Genomic DNA, 14,828 nt, shown 5'->3' with positions numbered 1-14,828 from the left:
GCAGGTGGCCAGTCTACGGTACTTACCAATGCAAACATGGAGTGTGTATGGAAGTTTCTGAACGAAGACCATCATGTAATTGTGTCTGTGATATCAGGAGAACTTAATCTGAACCATGATGTATGTTATAAGATTTTATGTGAAGATTTAGGGAAATGGAAACTTAATGCAAAACTTTTCACTCACACATAAACAGACTAACAGAAAGAGGAAAGACTACAAATTTCTGCTGAATAACTGTACAGAGTCAGACGTGATCCCACATTTTTGTCAAAATTATTGCTGGGGGTGAAAGTGGGCGCTACCAGTATGACATTCACACAAAGCGTCAAAGTGCCGAATGGTGGAGCTCCAGATCACCAGCCTTGAAGAAAGTCAAATGACAACCTTCGTGAACGAAGACAATGCCGATTCTCATCCTTAGATAATAAATGATTACTTAACTGTGAATACATTCCTCCAGATCAAACTGCGAGCCAAATTATTTACATTGAAGCCTTGAAACGTTTGCGACAAGCAATTTGACGTTGTCACTCTGAGTTGCTGCTTTCTCAGTACTGGTTTTTACTACACGACAATGCAAGACCCCCCACACTGCTTTATCTGTAATCGAGTATGTGGACAGACATTCTGTTACTGCCATCTCACATCCACCATATTCGCCTGACCTCTCGCCTTGTGATTTTTCTCGTTTCCATGAGGGAAGAAGCGACCGAAAGAAAAGGTACATCAAGATATCACAGACATTCAACAGGATGTGACAAATGAGGCTGAAGGCATCACAGTTGAAAATTTCCCTGCTTGTTTCCATGACCTCCAGAAATGTTGACAACTGTGTATAGATATCCAAGGGGACTACTTAGATAGGAACAAGGATCATTACTTAATAAGTGCAATTATCTATTTTTTTATTTTTAAATTCTGTCCTGGAACTTTTGTGACACAGGGAGTATTCATATGTTCGATATTTAGACTGGAAGGTATCAGTGTGTTGCAAGAAACTGAACCCGAATTGTGCATCTGTATAATGAAAAGTCTGGCAATGCAACTCTGACATACCACCCAGGCAAGTAATTGTAGAACAAAAACCATGTTTTGAGAAGAATTGCAACATATTTTTCCCTTCTCAGAAAAAGCAAGAAGTGGATGCAGTGTTAGTTTTCACCGTCAATAATTTGTAAGAATCGTCACAAATCAAACTCAGGAACAAGAACGGCAAATAGGGATATAGGTCATCTGGGTAAAATCACAACAATGTTGGTATTAGTCACACTGGGAATAAACTTGCATTGTATATTAATGGGCAAGATTATTAAATAATTAAAGCACATTGGTTTTGCAATTTAAACATAATGTTAAAATTTATGTGGTCCAAGCCAGTTCTTTAAAACTGCATTTATTGCATTGCAATTTGCCACACTGCAAGAGGCTCCATCTCTTATTAGTTACACATGTATATCAATCAAATTATGCTCACTGAAATGAAAACAATAGATCAATGGCAATGGAATCAATGAAGATGGAATGACATGAAATGATGTCAACGACAACCAGTCAAAAATGCTAGACACACAGTTGGCAAAAAGATCAGGGACGGTGAAAGTGAAAGTCTGAGTCCCACGTGGATGTATACTCAGGTAGCCTGGGGGTTATGGCAGCTGCTCATGAAAAGCAGGAAACTTCAGTTCATGTCTCAGTCTGCCACAAATCGTTGCTAGGCAATGAAAACCTCTTAACTCCATCTGACAATGAAATCCACGTAACTCCATTACCAAATGTAGACAATTATGCCACATAGCCTGTTGAAACCTTCCTTCTTTGAGTTGTACGGTGTCACCATCTAGCGGCAATAATGAAAAACTCACATCTCTAGCAATATGTAGTTTGTGCTGTAAACCTCGCATCTCCAGTAATCGCCACTGTTAGTGCACAGGGCGAACACATGCTCCGAGATTAAAATGTTTTTTGATGTGATAGTAACCTTTTGTCTGACAGACCCAACACTGCTTTATTGCTACAGGTACACTTTAGGATTTCTAGGTATTTATGTATTGCATTTTAATATACAGAATTAATAATGACCTTGTTAAATACAATGTTGATTTACGAGTTTTTCATCGCACTTAAAGCAGACGGCACTCGGTACATATGAGGTTTTAATTTTAGAACTTAACAGAATCCTATACATGCTACAGTAACTACTTTGTTTTCAGCTATGGGTAAAGAAAGTAAATTCATTCTTCACCTTGTGAAACAAGCCGACAATGGGTCATATCGTATAAAATCACTGGAAGAAGATTCTAGTCAGGTTCCTCCTTGTCCTGCACCAAAAGAAAGAGTAGACCTACAAAATGAAGGTAAATCGTAGTTTATATTGTTGTAACTTCAAGTAAGATGCTTGTTTGAAAGTTGAGGTGATTAAATTATTTAAATATTATTGATGACATTATTGTTTACACTATGGATAATGCAGATAAAGAAGCCAATACAGAGGCGAATTCCACTTCTGAGTTTGAAAATCTTTTCGAACACAGCAGCAAGGATGATATCTCCAGTGGCAGTAGTGATGTTTATGATCCAGATAAAAACAAAAATGACCATAGCAGTAACAATAGCATGGAAGATGAAGATGATGAAGTTGATGTGGGAGTAAAAAGTACTACGCAGCACCGTAAAAGGAAAAGCAATCAATCACTTGAAAGTTTGCAGAAAGAAAAATTTATGAGGGGACAGGATTATTTAGGCAAAAAGATGAGTTTGGCAAAATGAGTCCAACAATGAGCAGAAGTAGGAGGAAAATGAAACCACAATGTACTTGTAAACATTCTTCCTCAAATCGGAACAGGAATTGCAAGGATATTACAGACGAGCACAGACAGCTAATATCTAATAATTTATGGCACGATATGTCTTAGGGTGAAAGAAAAATTTTTGTTAGAAGCCATGTCTACTATGTTCCAATTAAAAGACGCAGAAATAATTCAGAATCTAATAAATCTCACTGTTATAACACACTACATTACAATTTTGTAATAGAAGGACAGAGAAATCTGTCTGCAAGACTATGTTTCTGAATACTTTGTGCTTAGGTGAATGGAGTGTCAGAACATGGGCATCTAGTGCATCAGGAAGAAAGCTAGCAGAAGGGCCTCAAATGCAGGAGAGACCAATGAAAGTTTCAGCTGAACGACAATCAGCATCAGATTTTTTTGCACAGTTGCCAAAACTGGAATCGCATTACTGCCATCATTCTTCCACAAAACTCTACTTGGAACCTAACTGGCAGAGTTAATCAAAACTACATAGGAAATACATAGAATTTTGCAAGAAAAGAGGACAAATCCCAGCTGCTTGCTAACAGTTCTGCAAGGTATTCGACAAAAATAATCTTAACCTATTTTCGCCTAAAAAGGACCAGTGCGATCTTTGTTGTTCTCACCAGACAGACAATCTCTCAGACAATGAATGCTCTTTGCATATGGCCCAAAAAACTGAGGCAAGAGAAGCGAAAAATAGTGATAAATTAGTACCCGATAGAGTGTTTACTATGGACCTTCAAGCACTTCTGCTTTTTCCCTTAAATGCATCTGCACTGTACTATAAAAGCAAACTAAAGGTCCACAACTTTACCATCTATGATTTAAAAAGGAATGATGGTTATTGTTACCTTTGACGCGAGAGTGAAGGTGGACCAACAGCTTCGGAATTTGCCAGTATACTCACACATTTTATAGAAACATATGTCCAATGATTCAGAAGCTATTTTCTATAGTGACAGGTGCACATACCAGAACCAATACTCAGTCATGAGTAATGCACTGGCTCATCTCGCCAATCAGAAACGCATTACGATAGTGCAAAAATTTCTGGAGAAAGGTCACACTCAAATGGAGTGTGATTCTATGTACTCCACCATAGAAAGGAAGTTAAAAAAAGACACATTTATACTCCTGCTGCTTATGAAGAAGTTTGTACTACCGCAAGACAAAGTCCTTGACCTTATGTTGTCAATTATTTGGACCACACGTTTCTCAAGTCCTATGATAAACTCACATTGTATTCGTCTATTCGGCCAGGATTCAAAATTGGGGATCCAACAGTGACTGATATCCAGTGTCTCAAATACGATCCCTCCAGAATAAAAATGGCTCTGAGTACTATGGGACTTAACTGCTGTGGTCATCAGTCCCCTAGAACTTAGAACTACTTAAACCTAACTAACCTAAGGACATCACACACATCCATGCCCGAGGCAGGATTCGAACCTGCGACCAATGCGGCCATCCCTCCGGAATAATGGTATATAAATTGAAATTCAGCAATACATGGGAACCACTTCCAAGAAGGATGTCAAACATACCCACCTCATTTACAGTGCCTCCTCTCTACTGTTCACCACTAAAGATCAGTGCAGAAAAGTTAACGCATTTGCAACAACTAAAGCCGGTTCTTCCTAATGATGTGCATTCATTTTATGACACACTGCCTCACTTTTGTAATGAGAGAACATGTCTGTGCCTAAAAAACTGCAGCCGAAAATAAAGTTGTTTACAGTCACCTATGACTGTGATAGTAGCAGTAATAGTAACAATAATAAATGTTAATAAACTGCACAAAAGTTAACAGTAATAAAAGTTTAATTAAAGCTAACAACATTGTTTCTATGTTTTTTAAATACTGTAATTTATTAACATCCAGATTCTAATATTTTGATCAATGTGAAATTATTCATTTCACTTTATATCTGTAACAATGTATCCTTATACAGATGTTTCATAATACACAAATAATGCAAAGTTTAACTAAGTATTTTTTAAAACAAATTAAACATTCATTCATTTCAATTCTTAGCTGTGCACTCGTTACATGCCTCTTATCTCCATCACTACCAAAAAAATAACTGTGAAAACCTTGTAACTCCAAAAACCGGCAGACAATTAGAAGTGCATAATAAAGTCTTATGTACCAATGACCACATCCATATTGTGTAGCAGAAACCACTACATGTGACTAATCAGGTCCCCATGTGATTTCTATAACCAGTTTTTTGTTCCTCCTGTAAAATTTGACCAATTTGAGTTAAGAGGTTTTCATTTCCTAGCGAAGAAATTTACCTCGGTTTATTTTCCACAAACTCAACATTTTCCCAAGCAGAAATTAAATCTCAGAGCCCCCAACCCACTGCTCTCTGTTGCATTATGCAATCAGGCCCACTGGATACCACAAACTGCAAACAGCACATATGTTAGCAGTGCATAACTTACTGAGAGGCATTTCTTCAATTGTAACTGTGCATTTGCAATTAACAAACAAATAAAGAAAAACTTTCATTTTGCTTTATTTTTTTAGGAAAGACATAATGTACAGTGCCTTGGAAAGTTTGTAATAAGGAGGAAATGTTGAGAATTGTGCACATCTGTCACATAACAGCTACACTGAAATATAACATGTCGCTGCTACAGTACAACGTTGTTTTTATAGCTCTCATTTATCCCTATTAGTCCTTCACGAAAATTTTATTTTCATTCCTTACGTTAAACCACTTTTTAATATAATGCTGAGTATGCAATTTGCAGAAACTGTGTTTGATATGGCTCACGGTGATTTCCTATAAACATATAATACGTAAATGGAAGCAGTGAGGCAGGTATGGAAAACATTGGTTGGTGCTTGTGGTGCTGCGACAGACAAAGTGCAGCAGGGGTCGAGGGAGACAACACACACTGTGGCATACCCCGGCACTCCACTACAGCTTGACCAGTCTTTTAAAAAACACTAAGAGGACAGTTTTTGTTTTTCAAAAAACTGTAAAATCTTGTCTGTTACATAGTTTTACATCAGAATGAACCATACAGTATGTTTTGTTGAAAGATCAGTTGATTGTATGGATAATGCCTTTGAAATAGATTACATGAACCATACAGTATGTTTTGTTATTATAAGCCTTGAAAGATCTGTTGATAGTATGGATAATGTCTTTGAAAGAGATTATAAGCTGAACATAAATAAAAGGTAAAGACGCATAAGGCAGTGCATTTCCTTTACAGTAGGTGATGCTGGGGGGGAATCAGACTAGGAAATGAAATGCTAAAAGCAGACAAACTTTGCTATTTAGGTAGGAAAATAACTGACAGCTGACTGACAAAGCAAGAAAAGCTTCCCTGACAAAGAGAAATATGTCAACATATCACATAAATTTAAGGTTAAAGGGTGCAGAGAGTAGCCTTATATCACAGTGAAATGAGGGCAATAACAGTACAGATAAAAAGTTAATACAAGCTTTAGAAATGTGGTGTGACAAATGAATGCTGAAGATCTAATGGACAGAATGAAAAATCAATGAAGAGGTATTGACTCTAGTCAGGGATGACAGAAAATTATGGCACAATTCGACTAATGGAAGAGATCAGTGAAATCAGTGAACAGCACACGCCCTGAGGCATCGAACAATAGTCAACTCGGTAATTGAGGAAAGTGTGAGAGATAAAAACTTTAGAGAGAGACTCAGGCTCGACAACAGTAAGTAGATTCAAACGGATATAGGTTGCAGTAGTTACACAACAATAAAAGGACCCGCTCAGGATAGACTAATATGGGGAGAGGCACTGAGTGAGTTTCTGGCCTGAAGACCACAACAACATTATTTGTATTACCACATTCTCCTGGTTTGTAGGCTTACTTCTGGTCTCACATAGTCCAAATAAACAAGGTTGCACCGTAGCCAGAATCAGCTCGAGCACACGCACTGTCCTCCTCGGTACACTGTACGAGGACACTGAATTCACACGAAGTTCTCTCCGGATCTGCTCTATTCGAGCAACAATTGACTAAATGTCTGTGGCTGCTTCTCAAATACGAACATCACGACACTTCAGCTTTTTCTGCAGGAACAGTGTCGGTATCTATGGAGGTGTCCTCGCCATCTTCCGCCTCAATTTTCATGTCTGCATCTACAGAGGGTTGCTTGCTGTCCTCCTCATCTAAGATAACTAACTCGACATTGCCTAATCCGAGATACGCTTTATTCTTCAAGGCTCGGATGGCTTCGAGACTCCGATTGTCGACTACGTAGACCAGAGTCTGGCCCGACGAATCTGATTTAGCACTCACGTTCCTCCACGTCCTGGTCTCTAGAGTCTTGTTTTGAGTGCTGAGCATCAGCAAGATTTTTTTGGGGTCTGTCTTGGCAAACAACTTTGGTGTCTTAAATAGTACCTTAGTCCCTCGTGCGAGTTCCCCTTTAGGCTTTACGCAGAGCTTCGCATCGTCCCACGGCTTCAGCAGGGGCACAGTTCTCTCCAGCCACTGCTTTGTCTGCTCGTTGGCACACGTAAGGACGAGAACACCCTGTGAATTGTTCGAATTGTAAAACTGTGGAAAACACCCGTCCTCGAGAGGTTCGAGAGCGTCTACAAGAGCTTCTCTGATTTTTTCGATTTCACGTGCTGAACATTTTCGTTCGGAATCTGGTGTTACCAACATATTCTGTTTGTACAGTGCCACATCTTCAGTCTCCTCTCCTTCTGCAACTGTTGGCGTACTGTCGGCTTTCGGAACCTGCTTTTGTACTTTCGACGTATTTTTGTTCTTAACTGTGTGTCGTTGGTCGGATCTTATTTCTCTAGCAGCTAATCTCAATTTTTGAGACTCGAGTTTCCGGTCAGAAGAAGATTTCTTCACTTGTGTCTTCCCTACTCTTCCTGAAGATGAGCGCCCAGCACCTATATTGAAAGAACAAAAAATTATAATCAGATTACCTACACAGCAAACTGTAGTCCCAGGCATATAAGGAACTACAACTTGTGTTTGTTAAATAAATGCCATTTTTATACTAGAAAAGGTGAATGCATTTGAAATAAATTATTGTACATGAAAGCTTAAACCTTACTACACTTTTCACTAAAATTTCCACCCATAGTAAGACTTTTTCGGTTTCAAGCTTCCTACAGATGACAGTATCATCCACAAACAGCCTACAGATCTTACGACATTATCTGCAGAATCATTTATTTGAGGTGCTTCTGAATTTTTTCCATGTTCTCAGATGGTAAAGCTAAGGACAATGAGCCAATTTCAATTCCTTAGTCATTATTCTTTCCTTCCTGTCCTCCTCCATTTTCTCACTGTGTTTTTCCTTCCTTTCTTCTGACCATTTCAGACCAACTGTTTCACTCTCCTACCTCAGAATCCATTCATATTTACTCTTTGCTAAATACTTTTTTACTTCTAGGTCCAACTTCTTGTTTACTTCTTATCCTACAAATATTTAAAGATCTTTTTGGTTAATCCACTGTCTTGCATTTGACACAAATGTCCAAAAAATATCAGTTTTCTTTTTATCTTTTTTTGTGTTTTCTATGTTTTGATGAATTTCAGCTTACTTCATAATTTCCAGCCTTCCATAGTTTTCCATGGGCCTAATAAAGGATGTGCAGCAAAGGAACCCCCAATTTAAAAATTTAATATCTCGAAAACTAAGATTGGCAGATGAGTGAATGAACAGTATGCTTATTGTGAAAGCGTACAGACTTTTAGACAGAAGTTTTGAAATAGTTCAAAAAGCTGATAACAGACAGTGTTGTAATCACAAGACATACTGCCTATAAACAATACACTGCACTCAGCGTGATCAGTTCCACCATTGAAACATGAAAGGAGGTTAGTGTACATAAGGAAGAGGTTGAAATCGTATATTCCATTCAACAATGAGTTTTCTGGTACTGTATCCACAGTTTAAAACACAGTCCTACAGCAATAAAGTGTAGTTTTCAAACACAATTAATGTTCCAAAAGTACCAGTTGGTGAGACAAGTTGGTGAAACCATTCACAAGCTTCCAACTGACAGGCGGAATGGCTGCCAGTCTAGCTAGGAATGTTGGCTCCAAGCAAACCGTATGTACCCCTGAAAATATTGCCACAGTTTCTGGAATTATTTTCAGCACAATCCACCGAAATCCATCCAAAGAGTTGCAGCAGAGGGTCTGAAGTGTTCCAGCATGCAGAAAATACTGAGACCGAGCCTACAAACACTTCCGTTCAAAATCAAAAGCCATCAGGCCATACCTGTATCAGATGTGCGACAGAGGGATGGCTTTGTGAACCGAATTCTCACACCAATTGATATCGAAGAATTTGATGTTGGCTGCTTGTGGTTCACAGATGAAGCACGTTTCCACCTGAATGAAGTCTTGAAGGAACAAAGCTAGTTATTTTGAGGTTCCAAATATCCCCATTTGTGTGAAGCAAAACCACTGTATTCTCCCAAAGTTACTGTTTGGCTTGTGGTATGGAGCAGAAGCATTGCTGGCACTTTTTTCACGCAAGTTACAGCTAATGAATGTTACACTGCAACTTTGCATAAATTTACTGTCATACAGCTAGGATCAACTAGGCACCGAGAGGTTCATGCAATATAGGGCCAGATTACATCGCACCAATCAGGTATTTCGCTTTCTAGATGAATATTTTGCAAATAGAGTCACTGTGTCAGATTATTGTATATTTACTGGCCAGGGATGGATTAGCCTACATATGTGCTCAATGTTACTCCTTTTGACTACTTTTTGTGGGACACATTGAAAGAACCTATATATAGGTAACATCCCACCACACTCAAAAAGCTAGAAATGGCGGTCTGTTTGTCATCTGAATCCATTTTTCATTTGCACCACCTCTGGTCTGCAAGTGGTGGAGATTTTGAAATGATTGTGATGCGATTGCAAGGTCTGCTTGTGTAGTACGAGTTTAATTATGCACATGGACACTGTAAGAAATGCACAGCGTACAGCACCATCTATTAGCAGGTTTTGAGCTACTTCAAAACATTATGTATAAAATTCTTAGAGCTTTCAAACAAAACAAACCATTTGTTGCATTCTTCTATCGATCTTAGTTTTCGAGATATTTAATGTTGAAATCAAGGACTTCTTCGCTGGACACCATGTATTTTCCTGATCATTTGCCTTTCTAGTGTTTCTTATTTATCTAAATTATAGTTTAATGCTAGACATTCCCTTCCATATAGACACTCTGGTTTCACTACTGTATTGCGATCCATTATGTTTGCAATTATAGACAGGTACCTTTTGCTATAAAAATCTTTAGTTATTCCATGTGCCCCTCACATGTGTTTTTACTCTCTATCAGCTTTTTCCAAGCCATTTTCTCAGATCATCTCCCCATGATATTTCAATTTTTTAACCTTATCTTTTTGGCCAACATCTATTTTCAAAAATTTCAGTCAGTTTTTAATAATTGTTACAAATCCATTCATTACTGGTGAAATCTTACATTCCTTCAGTTTTTCATTCCAAATTCTCATGGTCTTTTCTAGACCACGATTAAAAAGAATGGGGGTTAGGCATAACCTTGACATATATTTGTTTATTTCGATGGCCTGACACATTTCTCTCATAAATTTAACTTTAGATACTGTGTCTGTGTTTCATGAAACAGATTTGCCAATTTAAACTTTACACCAAATTCTTGGATTATTTTATCTATAGTTTCTCCATTAAACAAATCAAAGGCCTTTTTTAAATCAACAAACAGTACTACAGTGTCTTCCGAATACAGTAATCTGTGGCGAATGACTGGCTTTAGAATAAATATTTGTATAGAAGAGGCTCTGTCATTCTAAAACCACCTTGATATTTAACAGAATAACTCTCCAGTACTGTGTCTACTGCATTTCGTACAACCTCTGAAAATAGTTCCCATACAACTGGTATAAAAGAAATTTCTCTGTTGTTGTTAACATCTTGTTTATTGCTTCTTATGTAGTGGAAGTATTGAAGCTATCTTTTATTTCTGGTAGAAATTATTTCAAAATTCCTGAAATTACTTTTAGACCTGTTGATTGTGTTGAGTTCTATATGCTAAGAAATCCTGAACTCAGTGAGAAATCTGGTTCAATAATAAGTAAGTGATCTCTGTCTGCAGAGCCCATGTTGATTTTTATAGAGGGGACTTTTTTTCTCCAAAAAGGCCACTCTGCATGTATTAAACATGCACACTGATAGCACCAATGTATGTCTAAAATTATGTGCCTATGTCTGACAATCCTTTTTGAAAATGGATGTGGTCTGCACTTTTCCAATCTCACAACTACTTATTTCCCACAGTACATTCTGCAGTCTAGGAAGACTACATAATACTGTGTGGCTGTCACTCACAGGAGTAAATGACAGAAAATGTTAAAGATGAAACACTATATTACAGTAAACAATGAGAAGTTTCTGTGTGGAAGAACATATGCAAACTTATAAATATCTCTTGAAGCACTTCATATATCAAAGCAATATTAAAAACGTTATAGTTTTTGAACATTTTCCCTGAAATCTGTTAGAATGAGACACCTCTTACCTCCAGAGCCTCGCAATTTTGGGCTCGAAGACCGATGCTTCTCTCTATCCCTTCCTGCTGGTACTCTGTAGAATAAATAATTCACCTTTAAGTATGGATCACAAGAATGATTCACAATACAATTGATTCTAGTAACAAAGCTGCTTAATAATGAAAACTGTAATCCAACATTCCAACGTGCTGAACAAACGCATTCTTCAACATACAGAACAACTGATTTCTGAAGCTTATAATACCCACCAGATATCTTTCATTCAGTGTTCCCATCTATCACTCAAAGTCTTCTCTTTGTGGTGAGTAGGAATCTATCCAATTTCATATCAATTTTCCACGACATGGAAGCAGGTTCAAACTGTATCACATCTTAAGAAAGGTAAAAGCATTACGCATATTAAAAAAAAAAAAATGTAAAAGAAGAAAGGAGGTCACTACTCAATGTTAAATCTGTACTGAATAATCACAATTCAGTTTTGCAGAATATTGCTATCACTTGGAAATAGAACATTTCATCAGTGACTATACTGCTAAATAGCTACTATTCTTCGAAACACCTATTCTTTGAAAACACACACACACACACACACACACACACACACACACACACACACACCAGAAGGGGAGCTGATTTAGTAGCGACTAAATTCATCACACAATCATAATCAAAACTTTTTTTTAAAAAATAGCAGGTTTGCTGTTGCAACTTACTCATTGTCCCATTACCATTCCAATATTGCACATTACGGTCATGTCCCTAGCCACAATAATGTACTCCAGTGGATTAGGAACTTCTGAGAAAATACCTCTGTTCAAAAGAAATGATCACCTAGTCCTGTGAAATGTGTACAAAGTCCACATAATTTTGAGAAACAGAGGAATATATCAACAAGACGCCCTCCACATTCCATTAGAAACTGTGTTACTGCCATATGAGTAACTCACCATAGTTTCTGTTGATAGAATCCTGCAGAATGGTTTCAACAACTTTTGCGCAGAAAGATCTCTGAGACTGACAAAACCAAACACACTGAATTCTGTAGAACTGCCCTCAATGAACTGCCCGGTGACATGTCCTAAGCACATTTCCATGTAGCTGATATGGCAAACAATTAAAATGTTTTTTAATGGTCAGACTCAAATCCCCTAGTGCTCCACATGTGTCCTCTTCACATGTGTTTCCACACAGCACTGTCTGGTGTGGTATGGCAAACTATGCTTTCTTTCCACTGTTAATTCTTTTTGATATGTTCTCGACAAATGAGGGGCCAAGTGGAAAAGGGGTACATGTCACCTGTGAAGTGATTTTGGCAGAGGAAGACAGCTGATGCCACCTAGTATCATAGGTAGGAACTTCTAGAACAGTGAGATGTGGCCGCTCTTTTAAAGAGAGCATATTATATTTGCTGTTATTCAGGACTGACACACTCCCAGTGGAAAAGAGGCCCTTGCAAATAGTATCTCTGTGTCTCAGAAGTCGATTCGTCTCACTGGTTGACTTTGTTTCGGAAAGCCAATCAGAAAGCATTTCTCAAAAGTTGTCTTGCTATTAATGTTACTCATAAAGAAAATGCAACAGTACATTTGGGGGGGGGGGGGGGGGGGCGGGGGGGGGGGGGGAAACGAATTCATAAAGAAAATGAGTGAAAATATAATGAAAGAAAGAGGTTAAGAAACAATGGAAAAGAATATAAATCCCGAAAAAATAAGATTTTGCCCGAGACTGCAAGACTAGTTTCTGCGAATGCTCAACATTGAATGAAGAACAGAAGAAGGCTATATTTATTGAGTTTAATCAGTTGGGAGATTATAATAAGCAAAATGCTTATTTATTTGGATTAGTAGGTCCTAATAAGAGCAAAAAGTGTATCCAAAGAAGAGGAAGGTTCTAACAGTAAGCCAGATGAAGGTTTCTTTCAGGTATTTTATTTGTGACACTCCAATTACTGAGGTTGAAGTGTGTAGGACTGCATTTTTAGTGGTTCGTGCCATTTCTCTTAAATGTTTGAGGACTGTCCATAGCAATAAAGACTGTGACACAGTGTCATGAATCTACAACACATGTATCTGTACATACACCTAGACAGGATAGACGAGGCAAGCATTCTAACAGACCTCATGCCATTGACAACAAGAGAAAAAATAATGTTAGAAATAACATCAAAATGTTTCCCAGGTACACATCACATTATAGTAGAATGCAGAATCAAGTCCTACATAACCTCTGTTCACTCGATTGCTGGAATGTACCGTCTGTATTGTGAAGATCTTAAAAATAGAGATGAAGTCCCAGTGAAACAACATGTGTATAAAACCATTTTCAACTTGGAATATAATGTTAGTTTTAAATTGCCATCGAATGATACATGTCATATTTGTGATTCTTATAAGGCATGTAATAAAACCAAAACCACAGACATCAAATTACACCTTGAGAAAGCTGAAGCTGCAAATAGTGCTCTGAAAAGTGCCTCAAATGAGTCAAAACAGAATAGTAGTGATCACTCATTTTGTGCATGTACTTGTAACAGGCACTGCCAACACCATATATTTTGATGGAAACAGTTTTTTATAAGAGACAACTTTGGACATATAATTTCTGTATTCACCATCATAGTGATGAGAAGGCAATGATATGTGTCTGGTCTGAGAATGTTGCATCTAGAGGGGCTGAAGAAGTAGCTAGTTGTGTTTTAAAGGCTTTAAACATGGTGAAGCAAAAACATCATCAAAGGCTCATCATTTATTTTGATTTGTGTGTTGGACGAAATAAAAGCTATATTATCCTAGGTCTGTGGTTGTACCTCCTAGATAAAAAAGGTTTTGATGTTGTTGAGCAAACATTTCTCCTCTCTGGTCACACATTCCTGCCACGTGACAGGAATTTTGGAGTTACTGAGAAGCTGAAAAGAAAGACACAACAGTGTACACTCCAGCCAAATGGGCTGAATTTATAAGAAAGAGCAAGCAAAAAAACCCATTCACTGTGGTTGAAGTGAAGAAAGATGACTCCGTGTCTTTGTCGTCTATAATGAACAGTATCGGCAAACGTAACGTTACTGTTGAAAAAAAGTGCAGATATCAGAAATACAATGGTGTTTAGATTAGTGAGTAGAGAACGTTCTGTATGTATCAGATATTCACACAATCAAACTGAGAAACCTGTGCAAGTTAGTTTACAGAAGTGCCGTGGACGATTTACGAAGCTTGCAGACTGCCAGTTAGTTCCTAAGTATCCAAATGGACACCAAATTAAGGCAGCAAAGTTCAAGGACCTTCAAAGATTACTGCAGTTTGTGCCTCCAATATATTCAAGTTTTTATGAGTCACTGATAAGTGATGGTAGTGACGATACTATGGAACAGGAAAACGTTGATGATGAGTTTGACTACTCACGATGTGCTATGTAAGGATGTTAAGGATTTCATTTTCTGTACTTCAAATTGTAATGAAGTGGCCTAATGTTTAA

At 37.8% G+C, this 14,828-nt stretch overlaps 1 protein-coding gene across 1 annotated transcript in view; it reads right to left on the bottom strand.

Annotated features, from left to right (window-relative positions):
* Positions 1-4,683: 4,683 nt before the first annotated feature.
* The window catches only part of LOC126106568 (uncharacterized), a 36,614-nt gene continuing 26,469 nt past the window's right edge, over positions 4,684-14,828 (bottom strand). Inside the window, exons 3-4 of the mRNA XM_049912910.1 lie at positions 11,366-11,430; positions 4,684-7,721 (exon numbers count right to left, since the gene is read on the bottom strand). Coding sequence (XP_049768867.1) covers positions 6,862-7,721; positions 11,366-11,430 — 925 coding nt within the window. The 3' untranslated portion in view covers positions 4,684-6,861. The remainder of the gene's footprint in view (positions 7,722-11,365; positions 11,431-14,828) is intronic.

This window comes from Schistocerca cancellata, chromosome 10, assembly GCF_023864275.1.
Source record: "Schistocerca cancellata isolate TAMUIC-IGC-003103 chromosome 10, iqSchCanc2.1, whole genome shotgun sequence".
Classification (NCBI taxonomy): domain Eukaryota; kingdom Metazoa; phylum Arthropoda; class Insecta; order Orthoptera; family Acrididae; genus Schistocerca; species Schistocerca cancellata.
The sequence above is the reverse complement of the archived record's forward strand: the minus strand, read 5'-3'. Positions and strand labels throughout refer to the sequence as shown.